At 30.8% G+C, this 23,210-nt stretch overlaps 1 protein-coding gene across 1 annotated transcript; it reads left to right on the top strand.

The window, feature by feature from the left end:
• The first annotated feature begins 1,214 nt into the window (after window positions 1–1,214).
• On the top strand, window positions 1,215–2,702 carry LOC126689348 (protein FANTASTIC FOUR 3). The gene has a single exon (XM_050384518.1). It carries the CDS (start codon window positions 1,448–1,450, stop codon window positions 2,567–2,569), a length of 1,122 nt encoding a protein of 373 aa, XP_050240475.1. The 5' UTR covers window positions 1,215–1,447; the 3' UTR covers window positions 2,570–2,702.
• The last annotated feature ends 20,508 nt before the right edge of the window (window positions 2,703–23,210 follow it).

Raw genomic sequence — 23,210 nt, 5'->3', positions numbered from 1 at the left:
AATTATAAGAGGCTAGCTCAATTACAATTGTTATTGTTTTAGAATACTGAATTAAATACAGTACACACATATTTTTGCTGGTATTTTCCTACCTTATCATGACAATATTTGAATAGAATGGCACAAAGATAATAATAATGCAGGCCTTATGGGGTGGGACTCACAATGACATCCGCTAGCTTTATTTGAATTTCATGGCCGAAAATAAGGCCCTTTGGATTCTATCACTATTCTCATAAAAATTTTCCCCAAACATAATCATTAATCCATGCAGCATGCAGTATGGAGTCTCCCCAGCTTATCAAAGAAAAAACATTAGTTTTGAAAAACACCCACTTCTGATTTTGACTAAGTTACCCTTACCATGTTATATTTCCACTATTCTCTAAAAAAAAAATGTTATATTTCCATTAAGAAAAGCTTTATTGAGTGTTTACTGTTTAGGATAGAAATTTGGTCAATTCTCTTCTTTGGTAGGCAAGAATGATGTGAAATTGAATAATATTGACTTCTAGACAATTCAAACGGCGTGGGCTGATTTTTTTTTTTTCCTTCAGATTTTTATTCCCATTTGAAAAACCTTGTTTCTGACTCGTAAAACATATGAATCATACATAAAACTAATAATAAAAACTATGGATGGTTCATGGTTGTCATATTTATAAAATAAAAAAAATAAAAAAAAACAAAAAACAAAAACAAAAAAATGAAAGAAAGAGCAATCGCTATCAAGAAATATTTGGGGGAATCCTTTTGTTCATGGCCTTTTGTTGGCTTTCTTTTGGAAGGGAATTGAAAAGCTGGTAATTTTGTAACAATGAAACACTCCATCTGTATTCCCACCTGTCCCTCTCCTCAACTACATAAATGCGCACAAAAGGACATTTTCATCAGACACAATTCCTGCCCACATGGGATATTGATATGGGAATTTTATCTGGAAATTCTTATTTTCTCACTTGGTAATAATGTTTAAATTCAAAGTCTAAAAATTAAGTTTAAACACATATTTACTTAATAGGAATCATCTTTTGCTCCCACTTTTTTTTTTTCTTCTTCTTTTTTATATCCTCTTTTGTAGTGTGAGGTAGTATATAGAATTGTATAATTCAAGTGGTGTAAAGAGGCCCCTACCTACCTCTCTCTACAATACACCTCAATCACTTTTTTTTTTGGACATAATACCTCAAGCACTTTTTGGGACTACAAATTCACACCCCACCCCTCACTTATGCCTCATGTTCAACTTCATTCTTTTCTTTCTCTATCTCTCCCTGTCCCTTGCAATACAAAGTGCCTTTCATTGTAATCCAAAAACCCAACTCCTCTGTTCTTCCTCTGCCTCTCCCTTTCAAAACAGCAGCCTTTTCCTCTGTTCTTCCTCTGCCTCCATTTTTATAAACCTTCTTGCCTTTCATTTCAAAGATTCAAAGCATAAGCTATTGTCATGGCAACAATTGTGTGCCAAGGCTTGCAGTCATGCCTAGACTCCCATCTTGTTGAGCCAATTAGGACAGTGAGGCTCAAAATGTCTTCAGCAAAACCACACTTCTCTCAACCCCTTGAACTTGACTTAAAATCTTGTTTTTTGGATTCCAACACCAAAGAACTTGGAGACAACAAGCGCCATAATAGTAACATTGAAGAAATCAGCTCCAACAAGCCCTATACTCCCATAGACAACAAAACCTCCTCAAATCCTGACTTGGGTGGTTGGAGTTTCCTCCAATCTCTCGGTACTACCTCATTACAAGGTCCCAAAGTGGAAAAAGAAAACACCACCTATGTCCATCCTCTAGCGAAAAGGTCTTGGTCCACGCTTAGTGAAAAGAGCTTGGAATTATGCACCGAGAATTTAGGCAACGAGACAGGCACAGACATCAATGAAAGCAGCATTTTCTCATTGCCGTCATGGGATTCATCAAACTCAAAGAGCGGGAATTCGCAACAAAAATCACGTCAACTTTTTGGAGCAAAGTCTAGGAAAGCGAATCCTCTTAATTTTCCACCTCCTTTGACAACGATAAGCGGCATGGAATCTCTGCGATTTAGGCCCCACCGTGAAGATGGGCGGCTGATAATCAAAGCTGTCAAGGCGCCAGCTAAACACACATGTTTTCAAGCCGAACGAAGCCATGGCCGCCTTCGATTATGCTTGTTGAAAACTTGTCCCACTCCCAGTACTACTAATGTTGACATGTTAGAAAAAGTAGCCAATGATTTAGCTAGTGAAGTGGAATATGGAAAAGATGGACTTGAAAATGACGTGACCAATGAAGAAAATACACAACATGTGGAAGAAGAAGAAGAAGAAGAAGAAGACGAAGAAGAAGAAGAAAAAGAAGCAGTAGTAGTTGAAGAAAATGAAGCAAATGATGTTGAAGAAATTAAGGATGTGTACTTGGGTGGTGAAGAGAAAGATGATAATAATGTGAATGATGGTTATTGTGAGGCTGATATGGGAATAGAAAAGTTTGAGAGGCAAAGAATGTGCAAAGTAGGTGAGCATCATCAGCATGATAAGAAAAGATTGTTAACTTGGAAGCCATTGTTGGTGGCTACATCCTAAACTTAAAGCTTCATTTTGGACCTCTCTTTATCTACCTAGCTATTAGCAATATTACTAGATTCCACAATTTTGTGTTTTGTCCGATTGCCTTTTTTGTCTCTCTTTTGCTTCATGAATTCACATATTTCCTTAATGTATGGTTGTGTTAGGTAGTTATTATCGTTACTCTCACTCTCTCTCTCTCTCTCTCTCTCTCTCAAACACACATACTGAGGGAGACTCAAATTATCTTATTGATATACCATCTGAGAGCAATGACAAGCAAGAATTAACCATTTGACCTTTTAGGTAATTTTCTTTCTATATGTGCAAAACGGTCACAAATAATCCTTTTCTTTTTTTCTTTTTCTTTTTTGACACCACAAATAATCCTATTCCATTGAATATTTGATTTAATAGATTAATAAAGAATATTTAACATATAATTGATTATACGATTAAGATACCTTGAATATGAATACAATAATCCGAAAATAACAAAAGGAAATGTTAACTGATACCCTAAGGGCGTTTATTTATATCAAAACTTTTCTTAAATTGTTTGTTAATAATTGATTTATATTAAATGTACCCTTTAACTAGATCCTACAAATATTGATCAAGATAAAAGCACCATGTGATTCATCTAATAGGTGTTGACTTGATAATAGAAAGTTGTCATTACGAAGCTGAGATCATAGATTTTAAACCCTATCAATTTTTTTTTTTTTTGAGGAAGAAAAATGCCTATGCTTTGAGCTACTGCCACATGCCTTATGTGGATTTTTTCTTTTTTAAATTAATCACAAAATTTCTCTACTACCTCAAGATGTCTGCAACTAAAATGGTCGTTCAATTAACCGTTTCAATCTTTTGGATACCAACTTTGTGTTGGTTATTAAATTCAACTCTTTTATTGAATATCATCTCTACATATGATTACCCCTCAAAATTTGAAATTTTGTTTTTCTCTCGCTTGAAGACGAGAGATTATGTGTATTACCGTATTAATTAACACAAATAACCATTTCATGCATACAATGGCAGTTTAATCACATCCTTCCAAATGGCTTTACAAGTGTATAGGAATGTAAATGAGTTGAGTTGAGCCTAGCATTAAAAGTTCAGATTTGTTCATTTAGTTTTATTTCAAATGCAAGCTAAGCTCAATTTTATTACTAAACAATATTACATGTTTAAACTTGATTCATTTTTTTTGTGAACCAGTTTGACATTATTCATGAACTATTTAATTAACTTATTATTTTCCATTATGTAGTAAAATCATGACTAAATTATTTTACCCATTTACAAATCTATAAATTTTTATTACGAATGAATTATTTATATTATCAATAAACTACAAAAATAATAATTTGATATCGTTTGGACCTATCTACAAACTTACACAATCCATTTTCAAGTGTATAGAAGTATATTTTTAGACAAATGTAATATTATGTATAGTTAAATCGAGTTTTATTTTCATGACATTGCTGACAAACACATTATTATGTTTAAACTTAATTGGCTTAATAATTATAGATAAACTTAGGCTTGAGCCTGACTTGTTTCCTAAACAAACAAATATAAACAAACTTTTTCTCGAGCTAAACTCATGTAGTTCATAAGCAAGTTGATTCATTTACACCCTTGATTAGTGTGAGCGAAATTTTTTTTCTTTCTTTCTTTCATTTCTTCTTCTTATTTTTTTTGGTCCAAAGCAAAGAAATTCAAAGTAAGAAAGGTTTACCTTGAACTTTTTATGTGGTCCATCAATAAACATATTGTTGTATTTGAGTTTGGTTGATTTAATATTTGTTGTTATTTTGTAGTTGAATGATTAAATTATCATTTCTTAACAGTTTAAACTTTCAGTACACTGGATAATTTAAAATGATATATTAAAGCAAAAATTCATGAATTGGATCATTATCTCCTCATTCTACCTCTCATTTAACAACAATGAAACATAAATCTAAGTTTGAGCTAGATTTATTTGCCGCATAAATTAAGATTGAGTGAAAAGCCAGATGAAAACTAATTCAGCTTGGCTCATTTACAAAAGCTATTGGACATAGTTTCCATAGGTATCTTGTTTCGTACAGAGATTGGGGACCAACAGATCCAATCACTTTAAAAAGCAAATCAGCAACAATGATTCATGGTAGCCAGAGAGCATCAATCCTCTTATTATGTATGTACTGGAGTGTGCATAGTAGAAAAGATAAACTGATAAAAAGGTACTAGTGCAAGTTGGTGTGTACGAAAAAATACCAAACCACATGTGGGAATATGGGAATAGGGGCGTGGGTCGCACATTAACCCCCATCATTCACAGACTATTTTGCAGTGCAGGCGGATCATCCGTACTTCTTTTTCCTTTCATTTACGTGCTAGTTTTACGACCACTCTTATATTGTTCAACTTTTCCAACAGTCAATCAACAAATTCCAAAAATACAAAATATCAATGAAAACCGTTCTTTTCTCTTCGTTCATTATGAATCATTCTACTGTTCATGAAAACAACCCTTCAGTTGTGTTGGTACCTTTTATAACAATTGCTTGGCCAACATGTGAGGTTTACATGTGGGTCGCATTCATCTCCAATAACCGTCAATTGACGACTGATGTATAAGGATTTCTCGTATCGTTTCATGTGATGGCAAGAGCTGAGTAGAGAGATATACTGTGCCCACGATGATAGTCTTATCAAATCTTAAATAGTACACATACTCTTTTGATATAAATTCACGAGCTGAGCAGAGCAACGGTAGTTACTGCACTTTAAGCCTTTCATAGATGTATTATGCCCACGATGATAATCTTATCAAAACTTAAATAGTACACATGCTCTTTTGATATAAATTCACGAGCTGAGCAGAGCAACAACACTTTAAGCCTTTAACAGAAGTATTGTGCCCACAATGATAGTCTCATCAAAGTTCAAATAGTACACATACTCTTTTGATATACATTCACAAGCTGAGTTGAGCAACGACACTTTAAGCCTTTAATAGAAGTACTGTGCCCACGATGATGGTCTCATCAAAGTTCAAATAGTACACATACTCTTTTGATATACATTCACTAAGTAATTACATAGAGGAGTTCTCTTTGGGGTGGCTTCCAATATGCAATATGCTAGTTAAGAGTTTTGAACTCAAAATCTTATAAATTTTATTAGTTTTTAAAAATCACTAGACCAACTCTTTGGAGTTTTTTTATTTATTTATTTTTATTTTTTTATTATGATCAACAATATATATAATCCCACCCCAAGACCACTCAAACTTGGGTCCATGGATCCCTCAAACCTTTAAAACTTGGAGAAGTACCAACTCGCCTAACGTGGGCGGTAACTCCTTAGAGTTAACTGAGACAAATCAACTCAGTTGTCCAACCTTCTCCCAATTATGAAATCTAGATAGGAATGTGTTTGTAATTTTTTTTTAACTATTTATGAAATGAAAGCATTATATATTTATATTACGTTACAATATTTCTTGAAGCATGACTGATAATTAGTTAACATGCTGCACGAAAGAAAAGGGTATTTCAATCATTCTTTTTAAATAATTCAGCAAAAAAAAAAAAAAATATCATTCTTTTTAATTAAATAAAAGTACAATATCTCCATTGTACCATTTTTTTAATTACACTTTAATCCATGTTAGATAACCCATTTCAATAGAAAAACGTTGTATATATGTTTTTTTTTTAATGGAAGTTGTAGATATACTACCTTAAGTGTTGATATAGGGGTGTCAATTCGTGTTAGCGTGTCGGATTTGTTTCGTGTCGAGGTAGAAGTATTCTACTAAATGGCTCAACCCTAACCCGACTTATTTAATAATCGTGTCATGATCCTTTAACCCTAACCCAACTTGTTAATAAGGCGGGTTGACCTAACCCAACTTATTAGACATGTTTAATAAACGAGTCGTGTTGGATTGACATGAATGTAACACAACCCATTTCAACTTGCATAATATTTAATATAACATCCATCTAGAAATAATTTTTTTTACATCCCAAAAGCAGTTCATACACTTCAAGTTTTCAACCTACATTCAAAATAATATAGTTTCAACAAAAATATAACATTCATCTAGAAATAAGTTCTTTACACTCCAAAATAAGTGCATACACTTCAACCCAAATTCAAAATAACATAGTTTAACAAAAATAACATAGTTCAACAAAAATATAATATCCTTGGAACTTGCCAAATGCTAAGTATCAATATTGAATTGAAAAAATTGCAGCAAACAGTAGACTAATCTTGACTATGACTATGATTATCATCGAGAGAGAGAGAGAGAGAGAGAGAGAGAGAGAGAGAGCAATAACCAATTTGAGACTTTGAGTTTGAGAATTGGGCATGAGACTATAAGATAGTAGAGTGAGTAGTACGACTGAAATAAAAAAATAAAATTAGATATTTATAAGAAGGTTTAGAGATTTAGGATTTGTAAGGTTTAGAGATCTAGGGTTTGTAAAGTTTCAATTTTCAATTATATCCCTTGTAAATTTTTGTAATTATTCACTTTTCTTTTTACATTTAAAATATATGTTGGATATAAAAGGTATTTGACAAATATAAAATAAAATTTATATTTATTTGTTATACGAGTTAAACAGGTTGTGTTAAGTGGGTTATTTCGGATTGACACAAATAAATTGGCGTGTCAAATGTGTCTATTGCGGGTTACGCGAGTTGACCTGCTTATGACATGTTTCTTATCATGTCACTTTCGGGTCAACCCGTTTATGACCCAAACCCATTAAGGCACAACCCTAACCTGCAAAAACCCATGTCGAGTTCGTATCGTATTCATGAGTTGGGTCAAACATTGACACCCCTAGTATTAAACATTAAGTTTCATAATAAAATTCAAATACCTAGTTTCATTGATTAATAAAATACAAACAATGTTATTTTTTGAATAACATTTAAATTCAATGAAAGTACGTGTTTACATTTAATTAGAGATTTTAATATACTACCCTTAAGATAAATTTCATACTTTTAAAGCCACCTCAAAATATAGATGAATTATGTAATTTACCCAAATCTTTAATTTGTGATAACTTCTTTGTACAATCAATTAGAGTATAACTAGTTGGTGCGATAGTCACTCCACAAATATAAGTACTTGTGAGGTGTGTGGGGTAAGGGCTGGGATTCAAGTCTCCAAAAGAGAGTTTCACACACATATACACTTAAATCAGGCTAGAGTAGAAATTCTATCTTATATAAAATAATAAAAAAAATAGTCACTTGACTTTAGGATCCAAATTTTATTATATAGTAAATGATATAATAAAATTTTATATGTTAGATAATCAAATAATTAAAAACCAAAAGCCTTACTCAATCGATACCTCTTTGTATTTTTTATAGTGTTATAAATTAATTGAATCTAAACTTTCGAATTTACATCACATCTCAAGCCAAAGAGCTCATCACCTGAATAGTGGTTTGTTAAAGCTAATTGATTCCTTAAAAATCACAAAGCAAGTAACACAAGTTTTTATTTCAATTTTATTTTTTTTTTGTGTAAAAGATAAATTTACTAAATAGACTAGAAACTTTGTTTCACAAACACAGGTACATTGATGCTAATATGAACCTATGGCCTTGATTTGATAGTCCAGCGATGTCAATGTGAGTCCGTCTCCCCAAACCTTTACTCTATTCCAAACGAGAACCACGTGTTGACAACAGAAATGCACAACTTTTTTTTGGGGTAATATTAAATGCACCCAACTTTTCTATCCAATAAACTCAATGAAGTGAAACCAAAAAAAAAAAAACCACAAGTTGCAAAAGCATGCTCGTAACTTAATCAGATTTTTTTAAAATAATTTTTTTATCCCGATATAAATCAATAGCTGCTGATGCAATTCATAAAAAGTGATGCATATGGTTACAGATTATACATTAAGAAAAAGAAAAAGAAAATCATTCTGTAGGCCACATTTTTTCTTTTCTATATGATATGCTTACCTAATCTTAATCATTCATATATAAACATATATATATATATATTAAAATTAAGTATACATATGGACAAAAAAGGGTGTAAACCAGAATTCTTCTATAAAAAAAATTGAATATAAACAAAGATTCTTAAAAAAGAAAAGAAAAAAAGAATTATGCCAAATTAAGCTATAGGAGACATAGAATCCCCTATTCAGTGGAAGATAGTGGATTCTTTGTTTATATGTTTTTATATATATGTATGAATCTAATTAATGGATATTTTTAAGTTATTTGTTAATTAATAATTTTAAGAAATATTTTATAATATTTTTACATAAAATATAAAAAATTTATATAAAATTTTATTTTTTCATAAAAAATATTTTAAAAATTATTTCTTAAATCAATTCACTTGAGTGCTTCTGTTAATTTTTCCACATGTATATTCAATCTTCAAAAGAATCAAAACCATTCAATAAATTAGGTCAGCTCCATAATGCATAGAAAACCAATCATGTTGGCCCATGCGTAAAAATTAGGTAAAGTTTGTAAATGGTGAGACAATGGTGAAAGAGCGGTGCATTCTTATTGGGTTTTGTGGAGTCTTCCAATAAAGGAGATGATCTATTAGAAGGTTTTTTGTCATTACTTCTTGTTGGTTTTTCGTCTGTGGATTTCTTGGTGATTAAGGGACTTGAACAAAAGCTTCGACTCTCATTTGTTCATCCCACTTAATTGACTTCCCACTATCTTCTTTGTACACCAAAAGCTTTGGAAACCCAATTATACTTTGACACATGCCAAGACAACTGCTTATAACTTTTTGTAGATCAATTTTTAGGGTGGGTTGGGATGGTTTTTTTTCCCATTACTTAGCTGGTTTCATTATCGGTTTTTCACAATTTAACAATTCAGTCATATCATGGTGCAGCTTTTATGTGAGGAAGATATGCCAATACATAATCAAAATTGAAGACGAAACTTTTTTTAAAAAATAATCCAATAGTTAGAAACAAAAGAATTTTAACTTTTGTTGTATTTCTTGAATATATTAAATAGTATAAATTGAGTTATAACATTCTTAACATTCGTCCGCGCGTTTTATCTAGTTTCGTGTATTAATTGAGAACTTATTCAACAAAAATTAACTAAAGTATAGTTGTTTGTAATTTATAATCAATATATTCTCAAAAAATTATAACCAATACATGTACGTAGGGGGATCCTTGAAATTTTTAAAAGATTTGGATTTAGACTTAATTTAAGGGATTTTTCTTCTTAATAAAATAATAATTTAAGGGATTTTTTTTTTTAAACATTTTTGGCGGCCGTGGAGGTGTAATGGGAAAAAAATATCTTTTTCTTGGTGGGTCTAACAAAGCAATTGCGTCACCAACAAAAGAAAACGCCTTTGGCAATTGGCACAGAAAGCTACCCATCATACTAGTCCTTTATAACCCACCACAACATCCCCTGATCAACCTCCACCGAACATTGGATATATATCAATAGAAATAAAACCAGCTCAGAAGGACAATACGGAAAATTTGACTAATCTTCAAGCTCTTCTATAATTAATGGATAATGCAGTCACCAGTGAGTGAGTCTACTTATAGGTCCACCATAATTTATTAAAATCGTATTAAATGGTGTATTTTATTTATTTATTAGAAAAGTCAGTACATCCTTTTTGAATGTTTTAAAGGAAAAAAAAAAAAAAAAAAAAAGAGAGAGAGAGAGAGAGAGAGAGAGAAGAATATGTCACATATATTGATTGAACTAACAATTATAAAGCCAAAAGTTGCATGGTTCTTTGAGAAAAATTTGAATAATAGAAATTATTGATACATAAAATGTGGATTATCACGAAATTTGTGAATTGTGGCCTCCTTTCTCTTCCTACACATCTGTTCCACGCGTATGGATAAGTATGTTTTTCAAAGGTGACAAATCCTATCTAGCTGGACTTAGCCGACTTCAACTCAATTGACAATTTGAACCTTTTAATCATGATCAAACATTTGAGAATGAAACAAGAAAAATAGCTCTTAAATTTCACTCCTTTGATCACAATCAAATTGCCCCAATTGACCGGTTGGCTTGAGGACAGTAAAAATGGCCATTAGGAGAATACTTTCCAAAAATTCCATGAAAGAAACTTATAATATGTTACACATAAAGACACTCTTTCACACACATACACACACACATTGCCTACAAAAGTCTACATTCGTTTTCGGCCTCATTGTTCAAATTCTCACAATTCTTGTGGTTGCAAACTCACACTATTAAATCTCATATATGTGTGGTGAGGGAGGGTATTACAGTTGCACTCCACATAAAACACCATTGAATGAATGCCTTTCCTTAACATTAATTCAAGGTTCATAAATTGAATGTGTGTGTGTGTTACACAATTAATTTGAGTAGTTTTAGTTTAGAAGTCAGTTGTCCATTTAGGGTTTCAAAGGACAAAATGTATGATTGAGTAGAAAATTACCAAAAGAAGTAAAGAAGAAAAAAAATTGGCTTTCATTGACAACCACTAGAGTTCCATGTGATTGTCATTTTATAAAAGAAAAATATTCTTTGTGGCTCAATTGCAAGACGTGGAGGTGGTTCACATAAAAGTAGAAATTATCCACTCTGCATATAAGATATGCATGGAGAAACTTTAATTTTATGTTTTCCTTTTTTGAGTTTTCTTCTCTCTTTTAAAAAAAAGTTATATTCAGATTTGATCACTTGTACAGTGAAAGATCTTAAAAGAGTCCTCACGTATCCAACAACAAATCTCTAAAGATGCACGAATTCACAGAGTGAAACATTTAAAATGGAGAAAAAAAAAGCCTGGCTCGAAGGGATTCGATAGAATATTTATCATGAACCTACTCGGTAGGCACACACTAAAAGCACTAAATTTCTTCCTCATTAAGGGGACACGGTTCTTCCTTGTAATTTGATTTACTTAAGACCATAGATTTGCTTTCAATTTTTTTCGGAATTGATTTTATATTTCCAAATGTACTCTCTTTTCATTTATTTTTTGATTCATTTTTCATTTATTTTAGGTGAACTACAATTTGGTAAAACCGTAAAAGGGATAATTCTTAAGTATATTTGAGAGTAATACTCTCTCCTCTCATGTGTCTTACTAATTGAATACATAATAGAGTTCAACATTCACATGAAATGAAGGAGCATTACTCTCATAGTGATAAGGATAAGAATTAGCATACCAACTTTCTTCATTCAGACTTCAAGTTCCTAAGAATTATCAAACTTTGCAAGTTCCTAATTAATACTAGACCATGGCATAGGGTGGAGACACCGATGATTTAGGTCAAATAAAAGCTAAAATGAACTTAGGCAATTAAATTGATATCTAGATTAATCTTCTTTTTCATTTGGGCAAGTTGTCTAATGACAAGTGTGTCTAAATTGAGATTGCATGATTGTCTAACGGTAATAATATCTTTTATGATGCCTCTTGTCTGCGGTTCGAACTACACATCCCTCCCACACTATCTCAAAAGAAAGTAGGTCTAGATTTTTTTGCCACTCCAATCATTAATATTGTTAATCATAGAAGCAAAAAAATACACAACCAAAAAAAAAAAAAAAAAAAAACAAAAATATATGTATAATATGTAAAGGTAAAGAATTTAATGGAACTACATTTGACTTTTTTCCCCCTAATCATTAAATAGGAGTGGCAATTTGTATTAGCACGTAGTGTTTATATCACATCAAGGAAAGGATATTCAGCTTCATGGCTCAACCTTTACCCAACTCATTTAATAATATGTAAAGGTAAAGAATTTAATGGAACTACATTTGACTTTTTCCCCCCTAATCATTAAATAGGAGTGGCAATTTGTATTAGCACATAGTGTTTATATCACATCGAGGAAAGGATATTCAGCTTCATGGCTCAACCATTACCCAACTCATTTAATAATCATGTCAAAACTCCTCAATTCAAACACAACACATTTATTAAGTGGGTGGACACAACATGACCCATGTAACACACAAGTTGTGTTACATTGACACAAGCATGATCCATTTGAACTCATTGAAAAAAAAAAAAAAAAAAAACTCAAAATGATTAATATTTTTTCATATTTTGTAAGAACATAAATTATTATCATTATAAAAAATAATCTATACAAATTCTATTTCCTAGAAACATCAATTAAAAAATAACAATATATAGTTTAAAAGCTCTAATTTCAACCCAATGAGGTTACACCGAAATTTAGAATACACAATCTAAAAATAATAATAAAACAAAAAGAGTTAAGAGCCTTTGAACTTCCAATGAAGAATTTATGAATATAACTATTAAAATTATTTTAATTTCTCAAATTTATATTTAAAATTCAAAATCATATAATATAAGATAAAAATGTCATTAATTTATTTATATGAATTGGGTCATTTTGAGTTGATTATAGATAAAGCAAGTTCACATGAACTTGACCCAATTATTTAATTGTGTCAAAATGAGTTGACCTGTTTTCACACAAACTCATTTATATTGCATTTGGAATGAGTGAAAGTGGAAGGAAGAGAAAGGTATAGGTAGAAAAAGATATAAGTTTCCATTGTGTGGTTAGCGTGCATTTGCCTAAGGATTATTAGGCGTTTTGCGTTTTTTGGTTAGGTCTCACGACACTGTTCACGACCCAACCAAATTTCAAAAAACGTGCATAAGCAGATCAGCCGTGGGTCTCACGGCACTATTCATAGTTTAAAAATTATTTTGCTACAGTGTTTTCAGTAATAAGTTTTCAGTTTTCAGCAAAATAAGTAATATTCAAACAAACCCTTAGTGTGACAAAAATGAAAATGTGTAAAGGTGAAGGAAATATTTTCACCTGGCCCACTATTTGCAATCCACCTATCTTGATTTCAACTAGAAAAATAAAATAAAATAAAATATTCCCCTTTTTACCAACTAAACAAATAAAAATTTATTTATTTCTTTTCTCTTTCCCCCATTTCTATTTCTAAACACATATGAGAAAAACATTTTCTTTTACCTTTTTTTTTTTTTTTTTTTTTATCGTTTCCTTTTTCTTTTTTTCTTTTTTCTTTTCCTTTCTCCCCATATCCTGCCTTCGCCCTCGCCCTCGCCCTCGCTCCTGCCTCGTGGCCAGTTGCAAGCAAATAACATGTAACGCTAAACACTAACTCACAAAAAATCATATCATGTTCGTATCAAATTTGGTTACCCTTATGTTTAGACATGTTAAAGCACAATAAGTATGCATTTGAAGTTTAGTACTGGCCAAAATAAAAAAAGTTTAGTAGTGGCCCTACAGTAAAGTGCTCGAACCCAAATGATGATATTTTCTTTTCATGTCTCTCTTTCTCTCATTACGGGTTATGATATTGGTATTCATCATTTTCATCATGTTGATCTCCCAGAATCCATGTCTTTCACGTCAAGAGGTTCTCCTTTTACTACAAAAGTGAAAAAGACATGCACACACACAGACATCTTTTCCATACACACTTTATATAGTCTCTTCTTATATCATTCAAAATTCAGCCCATCAATATATATTTATGCTTTTTCCATCATTGCTCTTTCTGTTTCCTAAAAAAACCTTTCTTCCATGCAATATTCAAAAAAATTAGGTGAGAAAGATTAAAAAAAAAAGATTTATCTAGCTAGCTTTTGCCATTCTTTGACCATACTGACCAACTAGCTAGCTCAAAATGCTGCCACTTGATTGCATGAATTCTGTCTGGGGGAACAAGAAGAATTTTTTGGAGATTTTTTATAATCAATCTTTATAGGAAACCCATGCCAAGGCAGGGGTCCAATTGTCCATTCTGTAAGTTGAGTAGGAGACATGTGCAAATACAAAGGAGGCCCATCAGCAACATTTGGGTGACTTAAATTGCTCCATGTCCCTGGGCTGCCCACATTAATCATTCATTTCACAAATTCAGCCCTGTTTTGACTTTTAATAATGCCCAATTTTAAACATGTTCACTGTTATTAAAAGCTACAAAAAAAAAAAAAAAAAAAAAAAAAGAGATCCATACAAAACCACAACCCCCGAAAGAAAAAAAAAAAAAAAAAAGAGGCACATAATTAAGGCACATGCGACATTTTAATGTTAAAATAAAGGTCCTCAAATGAAAAGAATAGATGCTCTAATAGTTGCACTATTATCAATAGTCATTTTTTTATTATTTAGAAATGAAGATATTTAGATCTTTTTAAATATTTGACTGTTTCTCTAAGTAGGTATGGTCTCATATCTTCCACACATCAAATTATTACTTTTTATAACTAACCTTTTTTTTTTTTTTTTTTGAACTAACCTTAAGATGCTAGTTCAAAGTTTTGAATCTAATCTTATGAATATCATCACACTTTAAGAATCACTAATCCTGCCATTTTGGATTATCATACGTTTTTTGCTTGATCTATTGAGTATTGGACCTATTGGCAAACTTATTAGAGTATTTTTTTTGGGTTATAATTGAACCCTTTTATTATTATTATTATATATTTTTGATAATTATAATTCAAGCTTTTACTACAAGACAAGAAATGTAAAAGGAAACATCCAAGCCGAATGGGCCCTAAATATCCGAATATCCCAAATCAGATCCTGCCTAACAAAATAAATTGACATTCACGGTCACAGATTCATAGTACGAGAACAGGATTTATCAACTACGATTTTTTTTTTTTTTTTTTTGGCGCTGGGAGGGTGTCTTCATTTCATTTATGAACTATAATTGGACAGTCTGATTTTAATATGGATGATAAATTGATATTCTTTGTTAGTACAATTTTCAAACTTTGTACGATGATGTGAAGCAATTATGTAGGCTAAAAAAAAAAGTCAACAATTGTAGGCTAAAGCTAAACATTCAGCTTCTAGTTTGCTCCCTATTCGTTCTTTTATAACCCAATATCTTCTCCACTTTTTCCTGTAAAAATCCTACTTGATACCTTAAAATATGGCTACAAAAGCTTGAGGTCTTATTTACAATACTTTAAATGCAGTATATTAAATTTTCTTAGTAAAATCAAATACAAGAATGGATTAATTTAAATATTGTTATTAAAAAAGACAACATTAATTATGTTTTAGTAGTGTGTAATTTCGTGCATATGCGTGAGTACAATTACAAACAATCATAATTATATGATTCAAATTGTACATTTTTTAGAAGATGTTCGAATTATAAATAGTATTAGCTTACATTTTTTTTAAACCATACATTTCTAAAATATGTAATGATTATGTGTGTGTGTGTGAGTTAGAACTTAATTGATTTTAGACTTTTCGGTTTTTGCACTCAATAATTCATTTGCTACAAAAATTAAAAATTTAGATGGACACCTAGTGTAAAATTAGATTATAATTGAAAACCAATTTTGAATCTAATTGGATTTGGACTCTTTGATTTTTACACTCAATAATTCATTTGGCACAAAATTAAAAATTAAATGGGACACGTGGCACAAAATTGAGAATCCAATTAAAATCTAATTGAATTTTCTTTGAGTTTTGGCTATATATATAGATTGGTCAATTTGACCAGGTATTTGAATTTAATTAGAGAACTTAATGCACTATACCTAAGGTAAGTTTTACCCAAAAGTGAGTGATACACACAAGTATCATATTTACATTTTTGAGCTAGTTGTTGTAGGCTTGTAGCTACATTTATTATATTATATATCATATAGTCATATACTATATAATAAAAGTAGAGTCTAATAAACCATGATTATGCCAAATGATTATCTTCTCCATACAATAAGTGGCTACACTTTCATTAATTATTAAATTAACTTACCTTTTTAATTGTGAGCATAATTATTTTTATCTAAAACTCCACCAACTAAATTTCAAGAAATTATTGGGTTTCAGTTAGCTCGATTGGTAAAGTTTCTTATGGTCGAATAAGAGATATGAAGCTCAAAGTCTGTCAACACCAAAAATCAATTGATATATATCTTAGTCTGATGATAAGAACAATCATCATAAAGTGGACACTAGAAGTTTAAATTCTACTGTATCTATTGAACAAAAAAAAATAAAGAAATTAAATATTCTACTCTAAATAAAATTCTATTTATCTTGTCAATTGTTAGGATATGTTAATTTAGGTAAAACTCTTTTATCTATTTTGTAAGAAATTTAAAATTCTACTCCAACTAATATTCTATTACCAAAAAATTCATGAATTTTCAAATACATTTAATTTTTTTTTATCAACAATCATAATTTTGTATATTAATGTTGGGGAAAAAAAAATATTTTTCTCCCTCTATATTTGAGGTAGTTCACAATTCCACTATTTATCTTTAAAACTAACGATTTCCCCCCTCTATGTTTGAAAATTGAGCAAATATCTCAACTAATGAGCAAATACCACCCAACCACCACCCTCACTAACATCCCCGGTCTCTAGTAGCCAACCATCACCGCCAATTGCCGCCATTGTTGATCCCTGATCATTATTTTTTTTTAATCTGACAATTTCCTTTTTTTATTATATATGTTGTTTGGAGATGAGAAAACGCGTGAAAGTAATAGAAATTATGTTTTTCATAGTATTTTCAAGAACACAAGCAAACACTTGAAAATAATTTATTTTTCAAAAATAATTACACTAGAAAAATGTTTTACAATTGAAAATATTTCTGTCAAACCAAATACACCCTTAAATAACATGCAATCAAAAATATTAAAAAAAAATATGTGCTGAAATTAGTGAAATAAATATTTTACAGCATATTCAAAAAAAGGTTTATATTCTCTTTCTAATTATGTGTAATATAACTTTATTGGTACAAATATAATAACAAATAATAATACAATAGAAATATAATAAAAATTACAATACATTTTCTTGGAGTTACATATGTTACGTGGATTTTTTTTCCTGGATGAGCTTAAATTAGTGAAAAATAATGAAATATTTGACAATATATCCAAGCAAAAGGTTTATATTGTTAATTATAATAATGCAACCATTTTCATTTCCTTTCTTTATAATTTATGTGTAATAGAATTTTTTTTTGGTGCAAATATAATAAAAAATAATAATACAAGAGAAACATAATAAAAATTTCAATATTTTTTCTAGGAGTTAAATGTGTTCTAAGGATTTTTTTTCTCCCTTAATGGGCTATGTGTCAAGTAGTAGGATCCAAGAGGGCACGAACCAAACTTCTTCCTTTCACCTTCCCCTTTGCACTTAACCCAATTCCTCGTACATTACAAATAAATTATTAGGTCCACTCCCAAACAATAAAATAATGTCATTTATGCAAATGCGTGGATCAAATTCCTAATCAATAGATTCTCAAAAAAAAAAAAAAAAAAAAAAAAATCCAAATCAATACAAAAATAAAAAACTATTAGGTGACGTCACATTTGCATATAAATAATAATTTCTCCTACATTACACTTAAATTTCCACATTTATAAATTAATAAGAACCCTCTCTCCTTATTAATATGAGATTCCAAATTTAATACCATATTAACTCCTGATTTACTCCATTAAAAACTTTAAATCCCATATCTTTTTCAGTAAACTTGCCAATTTATTATTCATTAAAATATTAAAATATCATTTAATATTAAAATGCTCCAACAGAAGTTGATTCCCCAAATTTTATAACTCATAATTTCAAATTAATCCCTATAATTTTAAACCTAACAAATTAAACCCTATAATTTATAATCCTATTTTATATTATATGAAATGTGGTAGAGTTTTACGATTAAATTTGCAATGCATCCATAGTTAAATGCTTATGAACAATTGTGGGACTGGCTATTCTTCCGTATCAATTACACGTTTGGCTTGTCTAGCCAAATGATGGATTATATTGGGTCATTTTTCAAACCTTAGGGTTCTTTAATTTCAAATTCGAATATGGGTCACTTTAATTTTGATACAAAGTTCAAGTGGTCATATTGCATTTTTCCCAAAATTGGAATTGAATTGTGCCTTGGGCCTAGGCCCGATATCCACTGTATATAAATCAAATCACCCTGGGCTGGGTTCCATTTTCCTGAAAAACAGTAAAATCAAAATCAATAAAGAAAGAGGCAAATAAATTGAAAAATAGGTTATTTTTATAAGAAATAAGCGAATTTTATTAATTCAAAGAAAACAATATAGCATCTTGAATCACAAACAATTCAAAAGAAACAATATCTTTAGCATAGGTTACCAAAATATGTACTGGTTTATTGACTTGTCTCCTCACATGTGACGTTTCAAAAGCGCGAAACTCCTGTAATATAAAATAAGTTCCTGAGACTATATTAGAAATAGAAATCGAGGTAGCAGTGGGTTCTTCAAGAGCATGACAAACAATACTTGAGTCCGTTTCAAAAATGACATCCCTAACCCCTACGTCCCATGCAAAGAGCCTTTGCTTTAGTTTCCAAAGGGCCCAATGGGAGAGGAAGGTGTTTACTCATGACAACAATCACCGATCCTTCATGATCATGTATGGCAACACTAGGTTACATTTTAGTGCAAAACAATTAAACAAAATTAAGTTCAAAATACATTATTGGTCCTAAATTAGAGCTCATGAACAATTTTAACTTTGAAATTCAAAACAATCACTTTTAGCCCTTATAGAGTAATGATATGTCAATTTTTAAATTGGCCATATCATCTAAAAAACCAAAAACAATAAATTTAAACTTTAATGATTAAAATCGCTAATAAAGTAATATCCCATAATAATTTTTTCTCAAAAAAACAAGTAATAGCATAATAATTTAATAATGTATTTAAACCCAAAATTAATAAAGAAAATTTGAGATTGGGCCTTTGGGCTATACGAACCCAGCCCATCCGAATAACATAATATAATGCCCTTCCCAACGTACCTAAACTCTACTCTCTCCATTTTCTTGCATAGCAAGCAAGTACACCACCACAAACACACAGGTACTCTCTCTCTTTGGCTTAGGGTTTATTTGGAATAGTGACTCTGTTTGGTTTCCAGGAAAGAAGATCGAGAGAGAAGGAAAATCAAAACCTTATATTTATGCATGTCTTTTCATCTCTTGCTTTTTTATTTTCAATTTTAGATCAAAGAATTGTCGGTTACGTTTCCTGGATTTTGTAGAGTAATGAAGATTTTTGGATTTTTATTGAAATGGTTTTGTCTATGTGAAGGGTCATTTTGATTTTCAGTGTTTGATGCTCTTTTGCTCTGACTTAGATAGATAGGCCTAGTGGCTATTTTAAGATCTAGTTGAGTATGTTATGTGGATTCTTTTATATATATATATATATATATATGCCTCATCGTTCATCACGCATCACACACTCTTCGCCTGATGAGGCTTTTTTATATCTTGTTTTTTGGGTATACATGTTTACTCATGTCAGTTTAATTTATTTTCTATTTTATTTTTTATTTTAAGAAGAAGTTATATTAGTACTTGATGTGGAGGTGTTAAAAACAGTTTTGTAATAAAAAAAAGAGAAATAATATGTCCACAACATTTTTATAACAAATCCTAAGTGGCAGGTTGTTACTGATTGTTATTGTTGGGGTAAAAAAGTAATCTTAATGTTAGTTTCAAATTTGAACTAATAACAACTAACCACATGTGATTTGTTGTAAAAATGTTGTGGACGTAGTATTTCTAAAAGAAAAATGATACTTTTGTGGAAAAAAAAGCATTTTTTATTTTTATTTTTATTTTTTCAAAAAGAAGAACTTGTATTAGTACTTGACAACTAACTTGATTGAGAAATGTGGAGTGGGAGAAAAAACTATTTTATTTATTTATTTTTAATTTAGCTAAAAATTAAGAGTTTTTAAATTACTAATTTTACATGTCTAACCTTATGATTTTAGCCTTAAAAACGGATGAATTTAAGGATATTTTGGGCATTTAAATTGAGGATCCCATATGGTAGTATAGATAATGTAGGATATCTTTTTATTGAAGAGCCTTGGACTTGCCTCTAGCAAGTAAAACAAACCTATGGGCATAATCCCACCCGCTCGAATGAGTTGCCTCTTGCTTGATAATCCCTTTTTATATGTATGAAGAAACCTTGGACTTGCCTCCCCTTTGTGTGTGTGTATATATAAAACTTAGGGAATCTTTCTAATGAAGAGCCCTTGTACTCGCCTCTAGCAAGTAAAACCTACACACATAAGACCCCACCCGCCTAGACGAGTTGCCTTTGGCCTGGTAATCCAGGGGTATTCATCCTTGACGGGCAATCATTTTATGCTAATGCCCAAGAGGTGTGTGTATAATGTAGGGAATCTTTCTATTGAAGAGCTCTTAGAGTTGCCTCTAGCAAGTAAAACCTACACCTAGAAGACCCCACCTGCTTGAACAAGTTGTCTCTTGCTATCAAGGGACTGGACCGGTCAGTCACGAGGCACCAGGGGTGGCTATCAGGGTACACGGTATCAAGGCTTTGCATGTGGAGGGTCAGTGAGGGCTGCTCTTATCAGAGTGCTTCAGCTGTGAGGGGCTCCCAAATAAATACTTCAACTCACTTGGTCAGTCTCAACAGAGAAGTTCGTGCTTAGAGTAGTAAGACCGGTGGAAGAGAAGGCAATACTGATTAAAAGTAGTTTCATTTTAGATAAAAACTTTATTTTGTTGGTTCTGAAATTTGTCCGAAAGTTGTTTCATTTTCTTGCAGTATTGAATTTAACCTTCAGAGGTCCATCTTCTGAAGTCACAAACTTTGAAAGGTGGATATTGTATGCTGTGCTTGTCGCTATGACAGCGTTAATCCAACACATTTTGTTTAATAAGTTGCTCTTGATATTAGTTTACTTTTATGAGATGGCGGACTGGTTTTGTTTGGTAGATTTCAAATCTTATGATTTTACCCAATTAGTTTTCCAGATTAGTTAGAAAGAGCACTCATGCCATGTGCTGACCTGAATCATTTGGGGTAAGTTGGCTGAACTCTTATGGCTGTTATTACTAACTATTATAATTGAAAAATAAATTTACTTTTGAATTGAACAAAGTTTGGAGAATTCCTTCAAACTCCTCAAATATCTTTGTATGAATTTTGAAAATCTAATAGTTGAATTGTATATTCTTATTATATCTTCTATTCTTGTAAATTTGCAAGAAAATTAAAGATCAATTATTGTGTCATTAAAGAAATATTAAAATTTCAAGTTTTTGTAATATAAAATTATGTATAAAAAAATAAGTTTATTAATTGAATAATAAATAACATCTATTTGTACAAAATTTAATATGCATTTTATATATGAACATAAGGAACATGAAATTCAATGATAAGATTTTCAAAATTCACATTAAAAAATTAAAAATAAATAAATAAAAAGATATCTGGAAAGTTTGAAGTTTCCAACTTTGAGGTGCTCATTTGGTGAAAGACATGGAAGCAATTAAGTTGTCTAGAATTTGTGTTTTTTCATAATAGACTATAAAAATAAAAATGAGTTGAGAAGTGTTCCTTTTTATATGGGACAAGGTTTTTCTCAAATCAGTTTGGAGAAATTTCCTCTAACTCACTATATAGCGATTATAAGACTATTCACGTGTATTATTTAAATTTTAAACAAATTACATAATTTATTAAAAATGTCATATAACTAAGTAGTCGTGGATGGTCTTTTTAACCACTACATAGTGGGTTGGAGGAAGTTCAAACCAATTATAGAGATAAAATTTATCATTTTAGATGTGAGAGAGGGAGAGAGGTACCTTCTAAAAGTTGGATTTTGATGTGAAGCAGGCAAGTATGAGTAAAATAAGGACCTTTGATCTGGGGGGAATGGTAGCTGAAAATGGCCAAGGTAGTTTGTTGAGATTGCATAAATGTTCTTTCACTGAAATTTTATAGATCTAGCAAGTTTCACTTTGCATCATAACTTACCGAAGGAAGCTCTGGAAAATTATATATATATATATATATATATATATGAAAGGTTCTACAAATTTTAGTATAAAAATGTTTACAAACTAAAATGTTAACCTTTTTTTTTTTTGTTTTTGTTTTTGCTGAAGAATACAATGTTAACTCGTGTGTTTGATACCACACAATAACATTATAAATAAATCTCTTAATTTCTTTTCTGGTTTTGTATTTAAAAATTAAAAGATGACATAATAATTGCTAAGATTCATGTACTAAAATTAATACCCTAGCATCACTCTTACATAAAATTCACTAGACAAGGTTGTTGGCTCTGCAACAAAAAACAGTTCTTGACTCCATCTGACTAAATTGAATTGTATCTTAAAAGAATGAAATAATAAAAATAAAAATACCCCTGCTTTTTAACTTTGTATATGATTGTTGAGATGCTCAGGAAGTTCAATTAATAAAAGCATTCGCATCATTGATTTGCATAGGATGTGCAGAACCAGCCTACTTATTGGAAGCAGCTTTCCTGCTCTGAACCCTCAACCCCAACACAAACACACAAAATCTAAGATTAAACAAGTAAAACAAAATAAAATTATTGAAAAAAAGAGAGAGATAACATCATTTAGGAGGAATTTTATGTCATTGTCATCACAAACTACGTTGCATTGCAAGCATGACAATTACAGGAGAGTGATAAACATGATCATTTTCCTAAAACGTAATGTAGAAACTGCAATATTGCCTCTGTTTCCTCATAA

The sequence above is a fragment of the Quercus robur genome, chromosome 6 (genome assembly GCF_932294415.1).
Source record: "Quercus robur chromosome 6, dhQueRobu3.1, whole genome shotgun sequence".
NCBI lineage: Eukaryota > Viridiplantae > Streptophyta > Magnoliopsida > Fagales > Fagaceae > Quercus > Quercus robur.
The sequence above is the reverse complement of the archived record's forward strand: the minus strand, read 5'-3'. Positions and strand labels throughout refer to the sequence as shown.